Below are 16,423 nucleotides of genomic sequence, written 5' to 3'. Positions count from 1 at the left end.
TTTTTAAGGAAAAAATAATGTTTAAGCAAGATAAAAAGATACAATTTAAAAACTGAAATGCCAAAATTTTTCTGCAGTGGGATTTTGTTAGGATACGTTATTGACCACCATATTACCTATCAAATTTCAGAAGCTGAAAATTAAATAATTGCTGTTGAACTTCTTTAATAAATTAGTAAATAAAAAGCCTCTGATTCAAAAGAGAATGGGATATATTACCTATCTTTGCTGTTTTTCCTTAGCCTTTAGGTAGTAGTGGGGGTTAGAGTGCGTGCGTGTATGCATGTACATGTGTAGATGTGTGTTATAGGGAGCTTCTCTTTCAATCTCCAAGGAGAATGAGAATATTATTCATTAGGGGAAACTGCCTGAGAACAATTTAAATTATGCCTTCTACTTAAAAGCAGGTTACATTATGAATGTTGTCAGGTGTCTTAAGTTAAAGGTAGGAAGAAAACAGATAAGAAAAATAGATTTTTATATATAATATTCTTCTGGTAGTGTAGTGGTTACAGGTCGGGCTGCTAACCTCAAGGTCAGCGGTTCCTTGGGAGAAAGATGAGGCTTTCTACTCCCATAAAGATTTACAGCCTTGGAAACCCTGTACCAGGTTGCTATGAGTCGGAACCAACTCCATAGCACGCTACCACCACCATCACCACCATTCTCCTTTGAAGGAATCCTGGTGATACAGTGGTTAAGCACTTGACTGGTAACTGAAAAGTTAGCAATTTGAATTTATCAGCTGCTCCAGGAGAGGAAGATGTGCCAGTCAGCTTCCTAAAAGATTTATAGCCTTGGAAACCCCAATGGAGCAGGTCTACTCTGCCCTACAGGTTTGCTAAGAGTCACAGTTGACTTGACAGCAGTGAGTATTTTGGTTTACTCTGAGGAAATCATTGTAATCTAGTGAACAACGTTCTCAACATAGACTACCCACTGAATCAAAAAAGTAGTTTTGTTTTATGGAAGTCTTCTTTCTTAGGACCTTTTTTAAAAAAGTATTGCTTTAAATATTTTAGGAGCCACTGGAAGTGGGGAAATGGTCTGTACAATATGTCAAGAAGAGTATTCAGATGCTCCCAATGAGATGGTTATATGTGACAAGTGTGGCCAAGGTAAGCATTGATTTATTTTACTATTGTGTAAAAGGTCTGGTGTATACTTAATAACCTATTGAAGATTAACAACAAAAAAATATATGTTGGTAATATGAAACAGTTACCCTGGTTTTTTGTTTAAACATCAATTAATGAATATTAATGTAAAAAAATACATTACTAAAATGTGTTCTTGAAATTGTGTTGCAATATTTATGAATAAAATAGAATTGCTTTGTGCTTTTTTTGACATTAAGGATATCATCAATTGTGTCACACACCTCATATTGATTCCAGTGTGATTGATTCTGATGAAAAATGGCTCTGTCGACAGTGTGTTTTTGCAACAACAACAAAGGTATCTTTTAAGTGTTTGGGCTAAGGCCCTAAATGGAATTTATAAGGAAGTATCAATACTTCATGCTTGTGCATATTGAAAGTTCATTTGAAAGAAATGAGCATCAGTACTAGGTAGAAAGAGATTACTGTTTATTGTTCAACTAATGATGCTTACGTGACAACTATTCTTAAACTTATTTAGAGGCGTAGCTTTGGAATTAAGACAGTAGTTTGAAAGGAAAGATAATAAAATAAAGATTGTTATTATTCAAATAATTTGTAATGTGGTAGAAATTTAGAATGGAAATTTATTCAGAAATGTTTAAGATTTTTTTTAAGTTAAAGTATTGTGTTTAGCATTTTTACCTTCATTCTCTTTATTTCCCTTCTAATATAGAGGGGAGGTGCACTTAAGAAAGGACCAAATGCCAAAGCATTGCAAGTCATGAAGCAGACATTACCCTATAGTGTGGCAGATCTTGAATGGGACGCAGGTCATAAAACCAATGTTCAGCAGTGTTACTGCTATTGTGGAGGCCCTGGAGAGTAAGTAAATACAATTAATGTCTTTTAAGTAATTTTTATTAGTATGTATTGTTTATGGACTCCTAGTGTGGTGCTGTAGGATAAGCACTAGAATGTGAACCATAAGGTCAGCAGTTCAAACCCACCAGCTGCTCCTCAGAAACCAAATACAGCGTTGCTATGAGTTGGGAACTGACTCAAGGCACTTAACATATTGCTTATTTTATTTTTCTTATTGATTGCAATGGGAGTGGTGGTGAATCTAAATGCATAAAAGGACTAATAAAGAAAATTCAGGGAATAATTTTCTCATGTTTCACTCCCCTCTTACAAAAATGTGCATCTAATCTTTGCCTTTTTCCATATATTGTAAAAATTTGATTCTAGTTATTCTGACTTTTTAAAGTGAATTATATCTATATACATTGCAGCATAAACTATGTTATTGTTAGATGCATTTGAGCTGATATCAACTCATAGCTACCCCATGTGACAAAGTAGAACTGTTCCATAGGGATTTTGAGACACTCTGCTCCCGAGAAGATTTAAAGCCTCAGAAACCCTATCCAGGGTCGCTATGAGTCTATATGAGTTGCTATGAACCGACTCAGTGGCACTGAGTCATAATCAACAACCATCTGGACAGGAGAAGCCCTGGTGGTGCTGTAGCTTAAACACTGGACTGCTAACTGCAAGGTTGGCGGTTAAAACCCACCAGCTGCTCTGCAGGTGAAAGATGAGGCTTTTTGCTCCCATAGAGAAACCTTGTTATGAATCAGACTTGACTTGACAGCAGTGGGCTTGGTTTTTAATCTTGACAGATGCAGATTGTCAGGTCTTTAGCGCCTAGTGTTGCTCGGTGGATTTGAGCCACCAACCTTTTGGTTAGCAACTAAACATTGTGCCACTTTTGTTGTTGTGAAGTGTCATCGAGTCAGTTCTGACCCATAGCGACCCTGTGTAGGGTTTCTGAGGATCAGCTGGTAAGCTTGAACTGCCGACTTTGCAGTTCAAATGGCTTTGCAGTCTGGCGCATTAACCCACAGCGCCACACCAGGACTCCTGACTCCGAAGGACCCTGTAGGATGGAGTAGAACTGCTCCTTAGGCTGTCTGAGACTAAATCTTTATAGGAGCAGACAGCCTGGTCTTTCTCCAAACATAGAACAGTTAGTGGCTATGAACTGCTGACCTTGTGGTTAGTTATAAAGCACTTAACCCACTAAATCACTAGGACTCCCATCTTAAATTGCAGAGTGAAATAATTAGGTTGATCAATACTTCTGCAGTTAGAGTGATTGAAACTTAACATTTAATATAGTTGACCCTTTAGAAACTGGTGCCTTTTATGTGCTATTTTTGAATGGATGAATAAGAGACTGATTTTGGTCAAACTGTGGGTTAATGTGTCAGACTACAGCAACAATAGAACCAAAAGAGGACTTTCACACAGACAAATTAGAGAATCTCTTTGCTGTATTTCCTACATGTTCCATTTATTAGGACTACAAGTAGATAGAAGGAGCTCTGGTAGTTTAGTGGTTACGAATTGGGCTGTGAACCACAAGGTCAGCAGTTCGAAACTACCAGCTTTCTTCCACAGGAGAAAGATGAGGCTTTCTGCTCCCGTAAAGATTTACAGCCTCGGAAACCCTGTACAGGGTCGCTATGGGTCGGAACCGACTCAACGGCACATAACAATAACACACATAGATAGATCATTTTCAGAAGGAAATAACAAATAATTTCTAAGTTCTTAAATGAAAAACTATCCAATCCATACAATAAGGATTGTAATGGAAGTCATATATCAAAATATGAGACCTTGATAATAAGGGTCTTTAACCTGAATATTTGAGCTTTAATAGTAAGCATGCGCTCTTGCATGTGTGAGTGATTTTCTTTCTTTCTTAGGGCTCCTAGTTGCTTTGATAAACAACAAACAGTTGCCATAATTATTACCTAGAAAACTTAGAAAAGAAAACATTTGAAATTGACAAATTCTAGTTAATGCATCCACATTGGAACATGAATTGTAATTTTATTTATCATCATTACATTTTGCTGACCCAGGTTCTAAATAAGAATATTTAGGCATTTGTCACTCATTTCTAATCATTGGTCCTATGTCTCTTCTTTGGAATTAAACAAATATATCTTAGGAGGTAACCCATAAAATATTTCATATCAACAGTAACTCCCATGACACACATGCTGATAGTGTTCTGTTTTCTAGGCTAAGATCTCTGTTACCATCATACAGTCTTCATGATGTGATTTCTGCTGTCTTTGTTGCTCTTCAGATTTTGGAAGCTACTTTGAAATGTGATATGGTGATTGAAAAAATGTGATATTCTGACTGGTACAGAATATAATGTGGCTATTAAAGAGTTTTGGACATTATGCTTCTATTGTTGCAGAGATTTTTGGCCATCCCATCATATATGCTCATAGCGAACCTATGCACAACAAAACAAAACACTGCCTGGTCTTGCACCATTCTCAGAATTTGAGCTCTTTGCTGCTGCCACAGTGTCAAACCATTTCTCTTTCAGTGACCTCTCCTTACTGTGCATAAAGTCTTTCCTCAAAGACTGGTCTTCTTACAACATGTCCAAAGTTTGAGACATGGATTTTGCCATCCTTACTTCAAAGGAGCATTCTGGATGTACTTCTTCCAGCACAGATTTGTTTGTTCTTCTGGAAGTCCATGGTACTTTAAATATTCTTCTCCAACACCATAACTCAAATTTATCTATTCTTCTGTGGTCTTCCTTATTCGTTGTCCAATTTAACGTGCATACAAAGTGATTGAAAATACCGTTGGCTGGGTCAGGGGCACCTTACTCCTCAAACTGATGCCTTTGATCTTGAACACTTTTAAGAGGTTTTCTGCAGGAGATTTACGTAGTGCAAGCACATCGTTTGATTTCTTGACTGCTGTTACTGTGAGTGTTGATTGTGGATCCAAACACAGTGAAGTCTTTGATAATTTCAGACTTTTCTCTATTTATCATGATGTTATTTATTGGTCAAGTTGTGTGGACTTTTGTTTTATTTACATTGAAGTGCCATCCATACAGAAGACTATAGTCTTTGATCTTTATCAGTCAGAATTTTATATCCTTCTCACTTTCAGCCAGCAGAGTTGTATCATCTACATATTAGGTTGTTAATGAGTCTTCCTCCAATCTTGATGTCATGCTCTTCATATAATCTAGCTTCTTGGATTAATTGCTCAGCATACAGATTGAATACATACGGTAAAAATACAGTCCTGGTGCACACCTTTGCCGATTTTAAACTATTCGGTACCCCTTGTTTTTTTCTAATGACTGTCCCTTGGTCTATGTATAGGTTCCTCATGAGTACAATCAAATTTTCTGGAATGCCCAATCTTCACAATGTTACACATAGCTTGTACGATCCACACAATCAAAAGCCTTGTGTAATCAAGCACAAGTAGGTATCTTTCCAGTAGTCTCTGCTTTCAGCCAAGATTCATCCGATATCAACAATGATATTCCTATACCCTGTCCTTTTCTGAATCCGACTTGAGTTTCTGGCAGTTCCTTTTCAGTGTATTGTTGCATTAGTTTTTTTAATTACCTTCAGCAAATTTTACTTGCATGTGATATTAATGATATTGTTCAATGATTTCTGCATTCTATTTGATCACCTTTTTTGGAAAGGGCACAAATATGGATCTCTTCTAATCGGTTGGCCAGGTAGCTGTCTTCCAAATTTCTTGGCCTAGATGATTGAGTGCCTCCAATGGTGCGTCAGTTTGTTGAAAAATTTTAATTTGTGTTCTCTCAGTTCTTAGAACCGTGTATTTTTTGCCAGTGCCTTCAGGGCAGATTGGACTTCTTTCTTCAGTACAAACAGTTCTTGATCATATGCTACCTTTTGATATGGCTGAACGTCAACCATTTCTTTGTGATACAGTGACTGTGTATACCTTTCAACCTTTTTTGATGTTTTCTGCATCATTTAATACTTTCCTCAGAGAATCCATCAGTGCTGCAAATTGAGGCTTGAATTTTTTTTTTTTTTTTCCCAGTTCCCTCAGCTTGAGAAATGCTAAGCCTGTTCTTCCCTTTTGCTGTTCTAACCCAACGTATTTGCACATTCCATTGAGAAGACTTTGTCTTCTCAAGCTGACCTTTGAAATTTTCTGTTCAGCTCTTTTACCTCTTAATTTCATCCGTTTGCTTTAGCATCTCTATTCTGGTGTGATGCTATAGGATAAGCATTGAACTGTAAGCCACAAGGTTGATGGTTCAAACCCACCAGCTGCTTCTTGGAAACCCTATACAGAGTTGCTATGAGTCAGAATCAGCTCTGTGACACTTAACCAGCAATAACAACACTGAAGATGAACAGCAAGTTTCAGAGTTTTGTCTGACATCCATTTTGGTCTTTTTTTTCTTTTTAATAACCTTGTGCTTTCTTCCTGTATGATGTTTTTGATGTTATACCACAGCTCTTCTGGTTTACAGTCATTATTGTCTAATGCATCAAGTCTTTTCTTGCGATGATCTCTAAATTCAGAATCTGTTCAAGGTCCTATTTTCTTTTCGTTGTCTTCATCTTCAATCTGAGCTTGCATATAAGCAATTGATGGTCTATTCCACAGTCTACCCTTCACTGATGATATTGTACTTTACCCCCATCTTTCCCCACAGATTTAGTCAGTTTGATTCTTGTATATTCTATCTGGTGTGAGCTCCTTGTATGTCTTTTATGTTGTTTAAAAAGGTATTTGCCATTAATAAGTCATTAATTTTATTGTGCAATCTCCAGCATCATATCTGTCACCAAGGCCATCTTTTTCAACTATTGATCCTTCCTCTTTGTTTCCAACCCTGAAATTCCATTCACCAGTAATTATCAATACATCTTGGTTGCTTGTTGGTCAATTTCAGACTGAAGCTCATAAAATTCTTCAATTCCATCATCACTGGCTTTAGTGTTTGTGCATATATTTGAATAATAATGATACTTAACTGGCCTTTATAGACATATGGATATTATCCTATCACAGATAGCATGTACTTTAAGACAAATCTTGAAATACTCTTTTTGATCATGAATGCTATGCCATTCCTCTTGAAGTTGTCATTTCCAGCATTGATAAGCCATATGATTGTTTAATTGAAGATAGCAATGAAGTCCATTTTAGTTCACTAATGCCTAGGATATTGATCTTTATTCCTTTTCTATTTTGACGACTTCCAGTTTTCCTAGATTCAGACTTTATGCATTCCATGTTCTAATTATTAATGGATGTTTAGAGTTGTTTCTCATTTGAGTTGTACCCCATCAACAAATGAAGGTCCTGAAAGCCTTTTAGTCCGTTTGTGTTATCATGGGCAACTGTACTTTGAGGAGGCAGCTCGCCCTCATTTGGATTTTGAGTGCCTTCCAACCTGAGGGGCTCATTTTCTGAAATTATATCTGACAGTGTTTCACTAGTTTTCATAAGATATCATTGGCTAAAGATTCAGAAGTAGTCTGTGTCCTTCCCAGTCCATCTTAGTCTGTAAGTTGTTGTTATTGTTGTTATGTGCTGCTGAGTCCGTCGGTTCCAACCCATAGCAACACTACAGGGTTTCCGAGGCTGTAAATCTTTACTGGAGCAGAAAGCCTCATATTTCTCCCGCAGAACAGCTGGTCGTTTCAGACTGCTGACCGCGAGATTAGCAGCCTGATTCTTAACCACTACGCTACTGCTGGCTTTTTATAGAAAACTGAATTCCAGTCTATCTGAGTCCTCTTACTGTTTCCCTGATCAGAGTAACTGGTGTAGTGGTAGTCATGTACCATCTTTTTTTTTTTTTTTTTTGGTGTCAGGCTGTTAATCCTGTGTACTAGTTTCCTTCATTCTCTTTTGTTCCAAATGAATAGAGACTAAGAGTTGTATCTCAGATGGCCACCTATTTGTTTTGTGAAAGCAAAAATATTTTATGTATACATACAAAACAAAAAAATTCATTTAATGTCCAAAGGGTGCATTCTGCAAGCCAGCCTCCTGCCCGCAGGCACACAGCCTTACTCAGTCCATGGACCTTGAGCCTGTAACTGCTCTATCTCTATGCCTCTGCTACTGTCTCTACTGACAGTGTATTTCTAGGCAGGTATCTCACACTCCATTCATGTGCTTCCTTATTGATGGTCCTGTGATCTTCTGGTCCTGAAAGGAAACATCAAGAAGGAAGAGCATTAGTGGATCCCCCTTTTAGTTGTACATATTCTACAATACAGTTGTGATAATCACAATGAATCCAACTAGCAGTTATTCACAATTGAATCATAAGATACTATCATCGCCCCCATTCCCTTTCACCAGATCCATCAGATGGTCATTTTTAAGATACCATTTGTTGGCTCTCCAAATTAGGAAGTAGAACTAATATGCCAGTTGACCAAGTTGTCTTCACGAGACAGTTGTCCTAAGTCTTTTAACCCAGTAAACCAATTCCACAAGATATACATAGAATCTTTGTAACTGTGCCCCCATATATTTTGTTATATATATGAAATGTAGCACAAACATATACATGCATGCATATGCCTTCTTATACACATATGCATACATTTCTACCATTGTAACTGTGCACATATTGTTTGATTGTTATTTTTATTGTGAGATTGTATATATTATAGCATTGATTGAAATTGTCCCTTTTTCTTGCATGAATCTTAGTATCTTTGTTTAACTGGATCAGATTTTGCATACTTCACTTATATTTGGTATGCTCTTTTCCATAACCAAAAATGACAAGTGTTTAAAGTGATTCTACCTCCTTCCCACTCCCATCCCTGGTAACCCAAATAATGTTGCTATCTGTGTGTGTACCTATCTTGATTTTTGATATGAGTGAGACCATATAATATTTGTCCTTTTGTGACTAATTTCTCTTAGCATAATGTCCTGATTAATCTATGCTGTATGTATGCATATATATGTTTCTGTGTATACATGATGTTAAGTACAGTATGAATCACACACAGATAAACATATGCCTACATATACACACTCATATGTTTACATGTGAGTTAGTTTCCAACTCGTAGTGACCCTGTCTAGGGTTTTTGAGGAGTAGCTGGTAGGTTTGAACTACCAACCTTGTGGTTTGCAGTCCAGTGCTGATTTTACAGAGCCACACAAGGAGTCTATATATACATATATATGATAGTGAAGAAATATATATTTAACCCAATTTTTAGTATGAGGGAGCTTCAGACAGTTCATGGAAATGTAGAAACTAAAAGATAACTGGAATTTTTCCACCAACTTTTTGAAACCCCTTTATGTAGTTGTTGTTGTTAAGTACCGTGGAGTCGGTTCCAACTCATAGTGACCCTGCACAGGGTTTCCGAGGCTGTAAACCTTTACGGCAGCAGAACACCTAATCTTTCTCCCGTGGAACCACTAGTAGTTTTCAAACTGCCGACCTTGAGGTTAGCAGCCCGATTCGTAACCACTATGCTAGCTACCAGAACTCCTTTATATAGTGTAGGTTTTCAATTCTTTATTCTTGTTAGAAAATTTTCATTTGTGACTTAACCTTTTTGTAATTTTGCGCAGTCTGTGGTCAACATTCTAGTTTCTTTGACTCACTTACAAAATACAGTGAACAGACCTAGAGATAAATTTTTCCATATCATTTACTTCTAGTGTTCAATTTAAAGTAATATTCAAACTAAGTAGAAACTACCATAAATAATTTTGTGGTCTCTGGTAGCGTAGTGGTTACGAATCGGGCTGGGAACCACAAGGTCAGCAGTTCGAAACTACCAGCTGTTCCGCGGGAGAAAGATGAGGCTTTCTGCTCCCGTAAAGATTTACAGCCTCGGAAACCCTGTACAGGGTCATTATGAGTCAGAATCGACTCCACGGCACATAACAACAACAACAACAACAAAGCACCACAAGGTCAGGAACTGTGCTTAATACTGCTAACCATTCTACTTTCAGCTTGTAGAAGAGTTCCTGGCGAGTTGGTATTTACTAAACATGGTTGATTTTGAATGACCTGACTTTATGGCAGTCTTTGTGGCTTTTCCTATGTATGGCTTAAAATTCATATGGAGCATAGTTGTGGAACAGAAGAATTATTGGAAGAAAATATTTGGGTGGCAAATAAAGATATTCACTTAACAAAACCAGTTACTAACTAGAAAGAAAGATAACCTTTTTACCTGAAGATTTAATTTTAGCCTTTTCAGGTATAGCACTGTAAACAAAATCTATTACAAAGCCTTTCCACCTTGTAGATTTAGATTAGATGTATGATTATGTTAACCAAATTTATTTCATTGTAGTAATGGGATAGAGTAATAGATATATAGTGAAAACATGAAATGGAGCAATCAGACTTCCTCTGAAAACTACCTAAGGCCTTTTGGTAAATGGACAAAAAGTGTGGACAGTTGGAACGAAAGATAATGGAAGTTTCCCATGAACATTTGAAAACCAAACCCACTGCCATTAAGTCCATTTTGAGTAATAGCAACTATGTGTGACAGAATCGAACTGCTTCATAGGGTTTCCAAGGCTCTAATCTTATGAAAGCAGGCTGCCTCATCTTTTCCCTAGAGCAGTGGCTAGTGAATTTAAACCTTTCATTTAGCAGCCCAGTGTTTCACCTAGTACATCACCCTTTTGAAGCCCCCTTGTTTATTTCAGTAACTTTTAAGGTTGAGATCTCCTAAGAGATAGGAAATTGACAGAGAAAACCCCCAAATTTGTGTTATAAAAGAGTTCCTTTGCTGGTAAAGGATATAGGAGCCAGGTCCTTGTTGCTGGAAAGAGTAGATGTATCTTTGAGAGACTTATAAATTCCCATGAAAAAAAGACAGGAAGAATAAAATATGAATATTATTAGCCTTTTTGGGAAAAAATAAGTTATAGTAGTCATGTGGTACTTCAATTGAAAATATAGATAATACCTTTTTTTTTTTAATGAACTATTTACCTCATCAAAGTAATTTCAATCTAAAATTTTTCTTATAGCTGGTATTTAAAGATGCTGCAGTGCTGCAAATGTAAACAGTGGTTTCATGAAGCTTGTGTGCAATGCCTTCAAAAGCCAATGTTATTTGGAGACAGGTGAGAAGGGCATTTAAACTTTACTGATTGACTATGCTTTGTAGCATTTTAAAGTTATGGTTATGTTTAAGTTTTCAGATTATTAAAAACAGTTGTAACAGTGACTTGTAAAGGAGGTCACCTCAGAAAGAAAGAGTTAATATACTTATTTTTGTTGTTAGATGTTCTGACTCTTGGAGAGCCTATAAGACAGAGTAGAACTGCCTCATAGGATTTTCTTGACTGTAATCTTTATGGATGTAGACTGCGACAGCCTTCTCCCACAGAGCTGCTGGTGACTTTAAACTGCTCACCTTTTGGTTAGCAGCCGAGCTCTTAACGTTGTGCCACCAGGGCTCTGAATAATACATGTAAACTGGATATAATTTTTTGTATTTTTTGAATATTATTCCACATAGCTTTTATGTATTTAATTAGTAATTATATTTGTTTCTGTTGTCTCACTATGCACCATAGTATTCTCATTTTAAGAACCTTAAAAGAATCCCACAACAGAGAATTGGATAAGACACTAGAATTTTGATGATGATAACAGCATACCTCTTAGATTGGAAGAATTTCTAAAAGCAGGTCTTCTTGATTAAGATATTGTGGTATAGTTGAGAGAACACTAAGAAGAGAAATCAAAGATAGAACACTAAATTTGGTTGAATCCTGACTAGTATTTTTGTGATTTGTTGTTGTTAAGTCGATTCTGACCCATAGCCACCCTGTATAGGGTTTCCAAGGAGCAGCTAGTGAGCTTGAACAACCAACCTTGCAGTTCAAATGACTTTGCAGTCTAACACATTAGCCCACTATGCCACATTCTTTGGGCTTATGTTAGCAGGTTGTATGAACATTAATTAAAATGTAAAGGGGACCAAAAAGGTCATGGAAATTTTCCATTATCTTTTAGTTCATTTTTCCATAAACTTTTTGAAGCCCCCTCGTATGTGGGAACAGCCATCACAGTTCCTTGGCACATGAAAGCTATTGCTACATTATGTAGGTATTTGAACTCTTGACAGTGTTCTCTTGTTATTTTTGTTAGTTGCTATTTGGAGTCTATTTTGATTCATGGAAACCTCATGTATTCAGTATAGAACTGTTCAGTAGGATATTTGAGGCCACATGTGATCTTTCAAAAGCATATTGCTGTATCTGTTTTTCTAGGTGCCTTTGGCTTGATTCTAATTGCCAGTTTTTTTGCTAGTAGCCAAACATTTAACCATTTGCACCACTAACTAATCTGAAGATATCTTTCCCCCAAATATGAACTGTTGCATTGTTTGTTGTTATGGGGAAAGAAAGTGCTTAAAACACAGTGTCATAATTCAAATTATGTTATACTTTATATTTGGCACTTAGCAACAACAATTTAGTATCTCTTGGTCAATTGTGGATTCCTGGTGTGGTGCTACAAGATAAGTTGCTGTTGTTGTTATGTGCTGTCAAGTTGGTTACGACCCATAGCGACCCTTTATAGGGTTTCCAAGGAGCAACTGGTGAGCTTGAACCACCCACCTTGTAGTTCAAATGTCTTTTCAGTCTGGTGCATTAACTCACAGCACCACACCAGGACTCCTCAGGATAAGTACTAGATTGCAAATCACAAGGTTCATGATTCAGACCCTTAGGAACCCTACCTGGAATCAATGGCACTTAACAATAACAACAAGAACAAAGTTCATTATTAGGATAATTTATGCATACCCTTGATTACTCAATTATATTCACCACCACCACCACCCCACCCCCACTCTCCATAGGTTTTATACATTCATTTGCTCTGTCTGCAGTTCTGGACCAGAATACCTCAAACGTCTACCATTGCAATGGTAAGTGTGAATATTTCTTTTAAGGAAAAAAAAAAAATAGCCATAATTTTAAGCTTGTAAGATGAAACTATTTTTAAATACATTTGTTGTTGTTAAGTGCTGTCGAGTCAGTTCCGACCCGTAGCAACTCTGTATAGGGTTTCCAAGGAGCAACTGGTAAGCTTGAACCGCCAACTTTGCAGTTCAGATGGCTTTGCAGTCTGGCACACCACAGTGCCACACCAGGATTAAAAAAAAACCCACACATTTAGTTGATTTTAAATTAAAAACAGTTCATTTTATGCCTGGTTTTATTTCTCTTTTTTCCATTTATCCCCGATGTTGTCTTCACTAAAGATTATCCAATTTTACTTTTAAATTGATCGGATTGTTTTTTAATGGTATTAACATAACTTTCAGACATCATTGATTCATGGAAACCTCATGTTTCCAATGTAGAACCGTTAAATAGGATTTTCAAGGCCACATGTGACCTTTCAAAAGTGTTTTGCTGTATCTCCTGAATTTTTACTCATGTTTCCAGTTCTTTTGAACTTTGAAAATAGCATATGTTGAAGAGAGACATTTATAACAAATCTGCCTGTTTTTGCTTTGGTGTAGTAATTCTTGGGCATGGGAAATGCAGGGCGTTTGGAAGATTTAGTAGTAAAATACATATATATAGTAAGTAATTACAAATTTATTATTATTAAGTGTTTTGCATATTTTAGGAATGTTGTTGTTATTGTTACGTGCCATGGAGTCGGTTCTGACTCACAGTGACCCTGTACAGGGTTTCCGAGGCTGTAAATCCTACGGGAGCAGAAAGCCTCATCTTTCTCCCGCGGAACAGCTGATAGTTTCGAACTGCTGACCGTGAGTTTTAACAGCCCGATTCGTAACCACTACACTACCAGAGCTCCTTATTTTTGGAATTGTTGTTGTTGTTGTGAAGTACCGTCGAGTCAATTCCGACCCATAGCGACCAATAGATGAGATTAAATTCATGAATCAGGTAAATTAGTCTTGTTAATGTATGAACTAGTATTATAGCTTATATGTTAGTAATGAAAACAAGCAGAATTTTTCTTATGGTAAGCTAAGTTTTTAGATCCACTTTAAGAACTACTAACTCAAATATCTTTTGATTTATAATTACTATTCAGGATAAGCAAATGTCTAGCAAAGGTTTTCTAAATATTTTCACATGCAAAAATGATTTATTGATCTGTGAATTTGACTAGCAGTGTGGACCCTCTCTTCCCCTAAATATTTCCCTATGAGTTTTTAATTACTGATTGTATTAAATTGCATGATTCCATAAAAATAATTTTAAAATGCTGTAGTATATATTTTGATTATTTTTGGATTTCAGGGTAGATATAGCACACCTATGCCTTTACAACCTAAGTGTTATTCACAAGAAGAAATATTTTGATTCTGAACTTGAGCTTATGACATACATTAATGAAAACTGGGATAGATTGCACCCTGGAGAGGTAGGTGGTCTTAGAGCTAACTTCATTAGCTACTTGATGTTTTCTTTTGCTTGTGTTAAAAATAACTAAGACACATATGTAGGCAAGATATCTAATTAGAATTTTGATTTTGATTCTGAGGAAAAATAACTTTCATATGGATATCAGGACCAGTCCTTATCCTCCTGTGTATGTTACCTGTAGATTCTGAAAAAATTTATAAGGAGGAAGTAAATTACTTGATTCTTTAATTTTTTGAAGTAATAATCATTTTAATTAAACTAGTAGGGAGAGAGAGGTCTTCTGTATTGTGTTTGTTACTCATGATGCTGCTTCCTTTTCTTCTAACTTTTTATAAACTTAAGAGATATAACCAACTTTCTTCTTTACTTTTTTGTTGGTTGTTGTTAAGTGTCATTGAGTCAGTTCCAACACCTAGGTTCCCTGCCTAGGGTTTCTGAGGTGCGGCTGGTTGTTATTACCCATATATATATATATATATATATATATATACCTCCCTTATAAAAGCTAGTTGCTGGTAAATCCACTGCATAAAACAAATACTTGCAGAAAACGTAGGCTGTAGAATCTAGGCTACTATTGAACTTAATGTTTCAAGTGGTATAAATTGGAGTATTAAACCTCTTTAATTGTTGTTAAATGTTTCATTTTCGTATGAAATTTAGAGAGTGAGTGACTTGTAAATCTAATAAGCTTTAATAAACTAATTAGTGATAAAAAGAAAGGGTAAGACACTGGTAACCATAGTGTTCTTTGAAATCATCTTAATCAATCCTATCAATGCCTTCATTTTAGAATATTTCTTTTCTAGTTGATGATACTTTCAGCACTATATATGCATATATTCAGTTACATCTGTATCTCTGTTAGTACAGTTTATATTTCACATGACGAAATTCTACAGTAGCTATTTGGGTATGGAGACCCAAATCCACTGCTATTGAGTCAATTTAGATTCATTGTGGTCCTTTCTGGAGTTTCCCAAACTATATGTATCTTTACAAAAACAAATAGCTTCATCTTTGTCCCTCAGAGTGGCTGGTGGATTTGAACTGCTGACCTTTTGGTCAGCAGCCCAATGCCTAACATACAGCACCACCAGGATTCCTTAAATGATACAGAAAATGGAAATACATGTAAAAACTCAAAAGTGTTCCAGTTCAGATGCTGTCTTTCTCTGTTAAAATTTTAATGTTTAGTTTTTGTTTAAGAGCCTAACAATCAGAACCAAAACCAAACTCACTGCCATTGGGTTGATTCTGACTTATAGCACCCCTATAAGACAGAATACCACTGCTCCATAGGGTTTTTGAGATTGTAAATCTTTCTAGGAGCAGGTAACTTCATCCTTCTCCCGCAGAGCAGCTATTGAACCAATCAAAAGCTTAATCCACTGTGCCACCAGCGCTCCTTCAAGAGGCTCTGAATATTAAACAATCAAGTTCCTAAATAATATAATTTCAGAGAAAATAATTTATATATTTCTGGTAGCTCAGATCCAGCTGTACTTCGTTTTTTTTTTGGTAGCTTTAAGGCATTGTCTTATAAATAAACATTTTTGAATGAGTATTTGCCAATATGTTTCTCTTTTTATTAAAAAGAAACGAAAATGATTGCAATCATAAAACTTTACAACAGAAAAGCTTTACCTTTTTAAAAGAGTGTTTCTGTTTCCTTGAGGCATCAAATTTGTTAGAACAAGTGATACTTAAATCATTTCACGTTCATCTTTCTTCTGCATTAAAAGAAAATTATTCAGATTTCATAGTTTGGCCATCCCATCCATACTCAGGCTAACTATTGAGAAGTTCAGGTTTTAATTCTGTATATGATTCTTTTGCATCTTTATACTATATTTAGAAATTTTTAAAATAAAAAGATCATAAACTTTATAGTAGTCTAGTGTTTATTGAGTATTTTCATTGAATTTATTTTTAAATGTTTGTCGTATTGGAACAAAGATATTATAAAGGCTCATTTTAGAATAATCCGTAGCTGGTGCAAATGGTTAATGCACTTGTGTCCTAACTTAAAGGTTGGTTCT

The 16,423-nt window shown here is 36.1% G+C and overlaps 1 protein-coding gene across 5 annotated transcripts in view; it reads left to right on the top strand.

Annotated features, from left to right (window-relative positions):
• MTF2 (metal response element binding transcription factor 2) overlaps positions 1-16,423 on the top strand; it is a 61,599-nt gene that overhangs the window by 31,153 nt on the left and 14,023 nt on the right. For all 5 annotated transcript variants that reach the window (XM_006830958.1, XM_006830959.1, XM_006830957.1 and 2 more), the window contains 6 exons: positions 1,023-1,118; positions 1,358-1,458; positions 1,837-1,985; positions 10,986-11,081; positions 12,833-12,901; positions 14,256-14,379. In XM_006830958.1, coding sequence (XP_006831021.1) covers positions 1,043-1,118; positions 1,358-1,458; positions 1,837-1,985; positions 10,986-11,081; positions 12,833-12,901; positions 14,256-14,379 — 615 coding nt within the window. In that variant the 5' untranslated portion in view covers positions 1,023-1,042. The remainder of the gene's footprint in view (positions 1-1,022; positions 1,119-1,357; positions 1,459-1,836; positions 1,986-10,985; positions 11,082-12,832; positions 12,902-14,255; positions 14,380-16,423) is intronic.

The sequence above is a fragment of the Chrysochloris asiatica genome, unplaced genomic scaffold, assembly GCF_000296735.1.
Source record: "Chrysochloris asiatica unplaced genomic scaffold, ChrAsi1.0 scaffold00002, whole genome shotgun sequence".
NCBI classification, from domain to species: Eukaryota; Metazoa; Chordata; class Mammalia; order Afrosoricida; family Chrysochloridae; genus Chrysochloris; species Chrysochloris asiatica.
The sequence above is the reverse complement of the archived record's forward strand: the minus strand, read 5'-3'. Positions and strand labels throughout refer to the sequence as shown.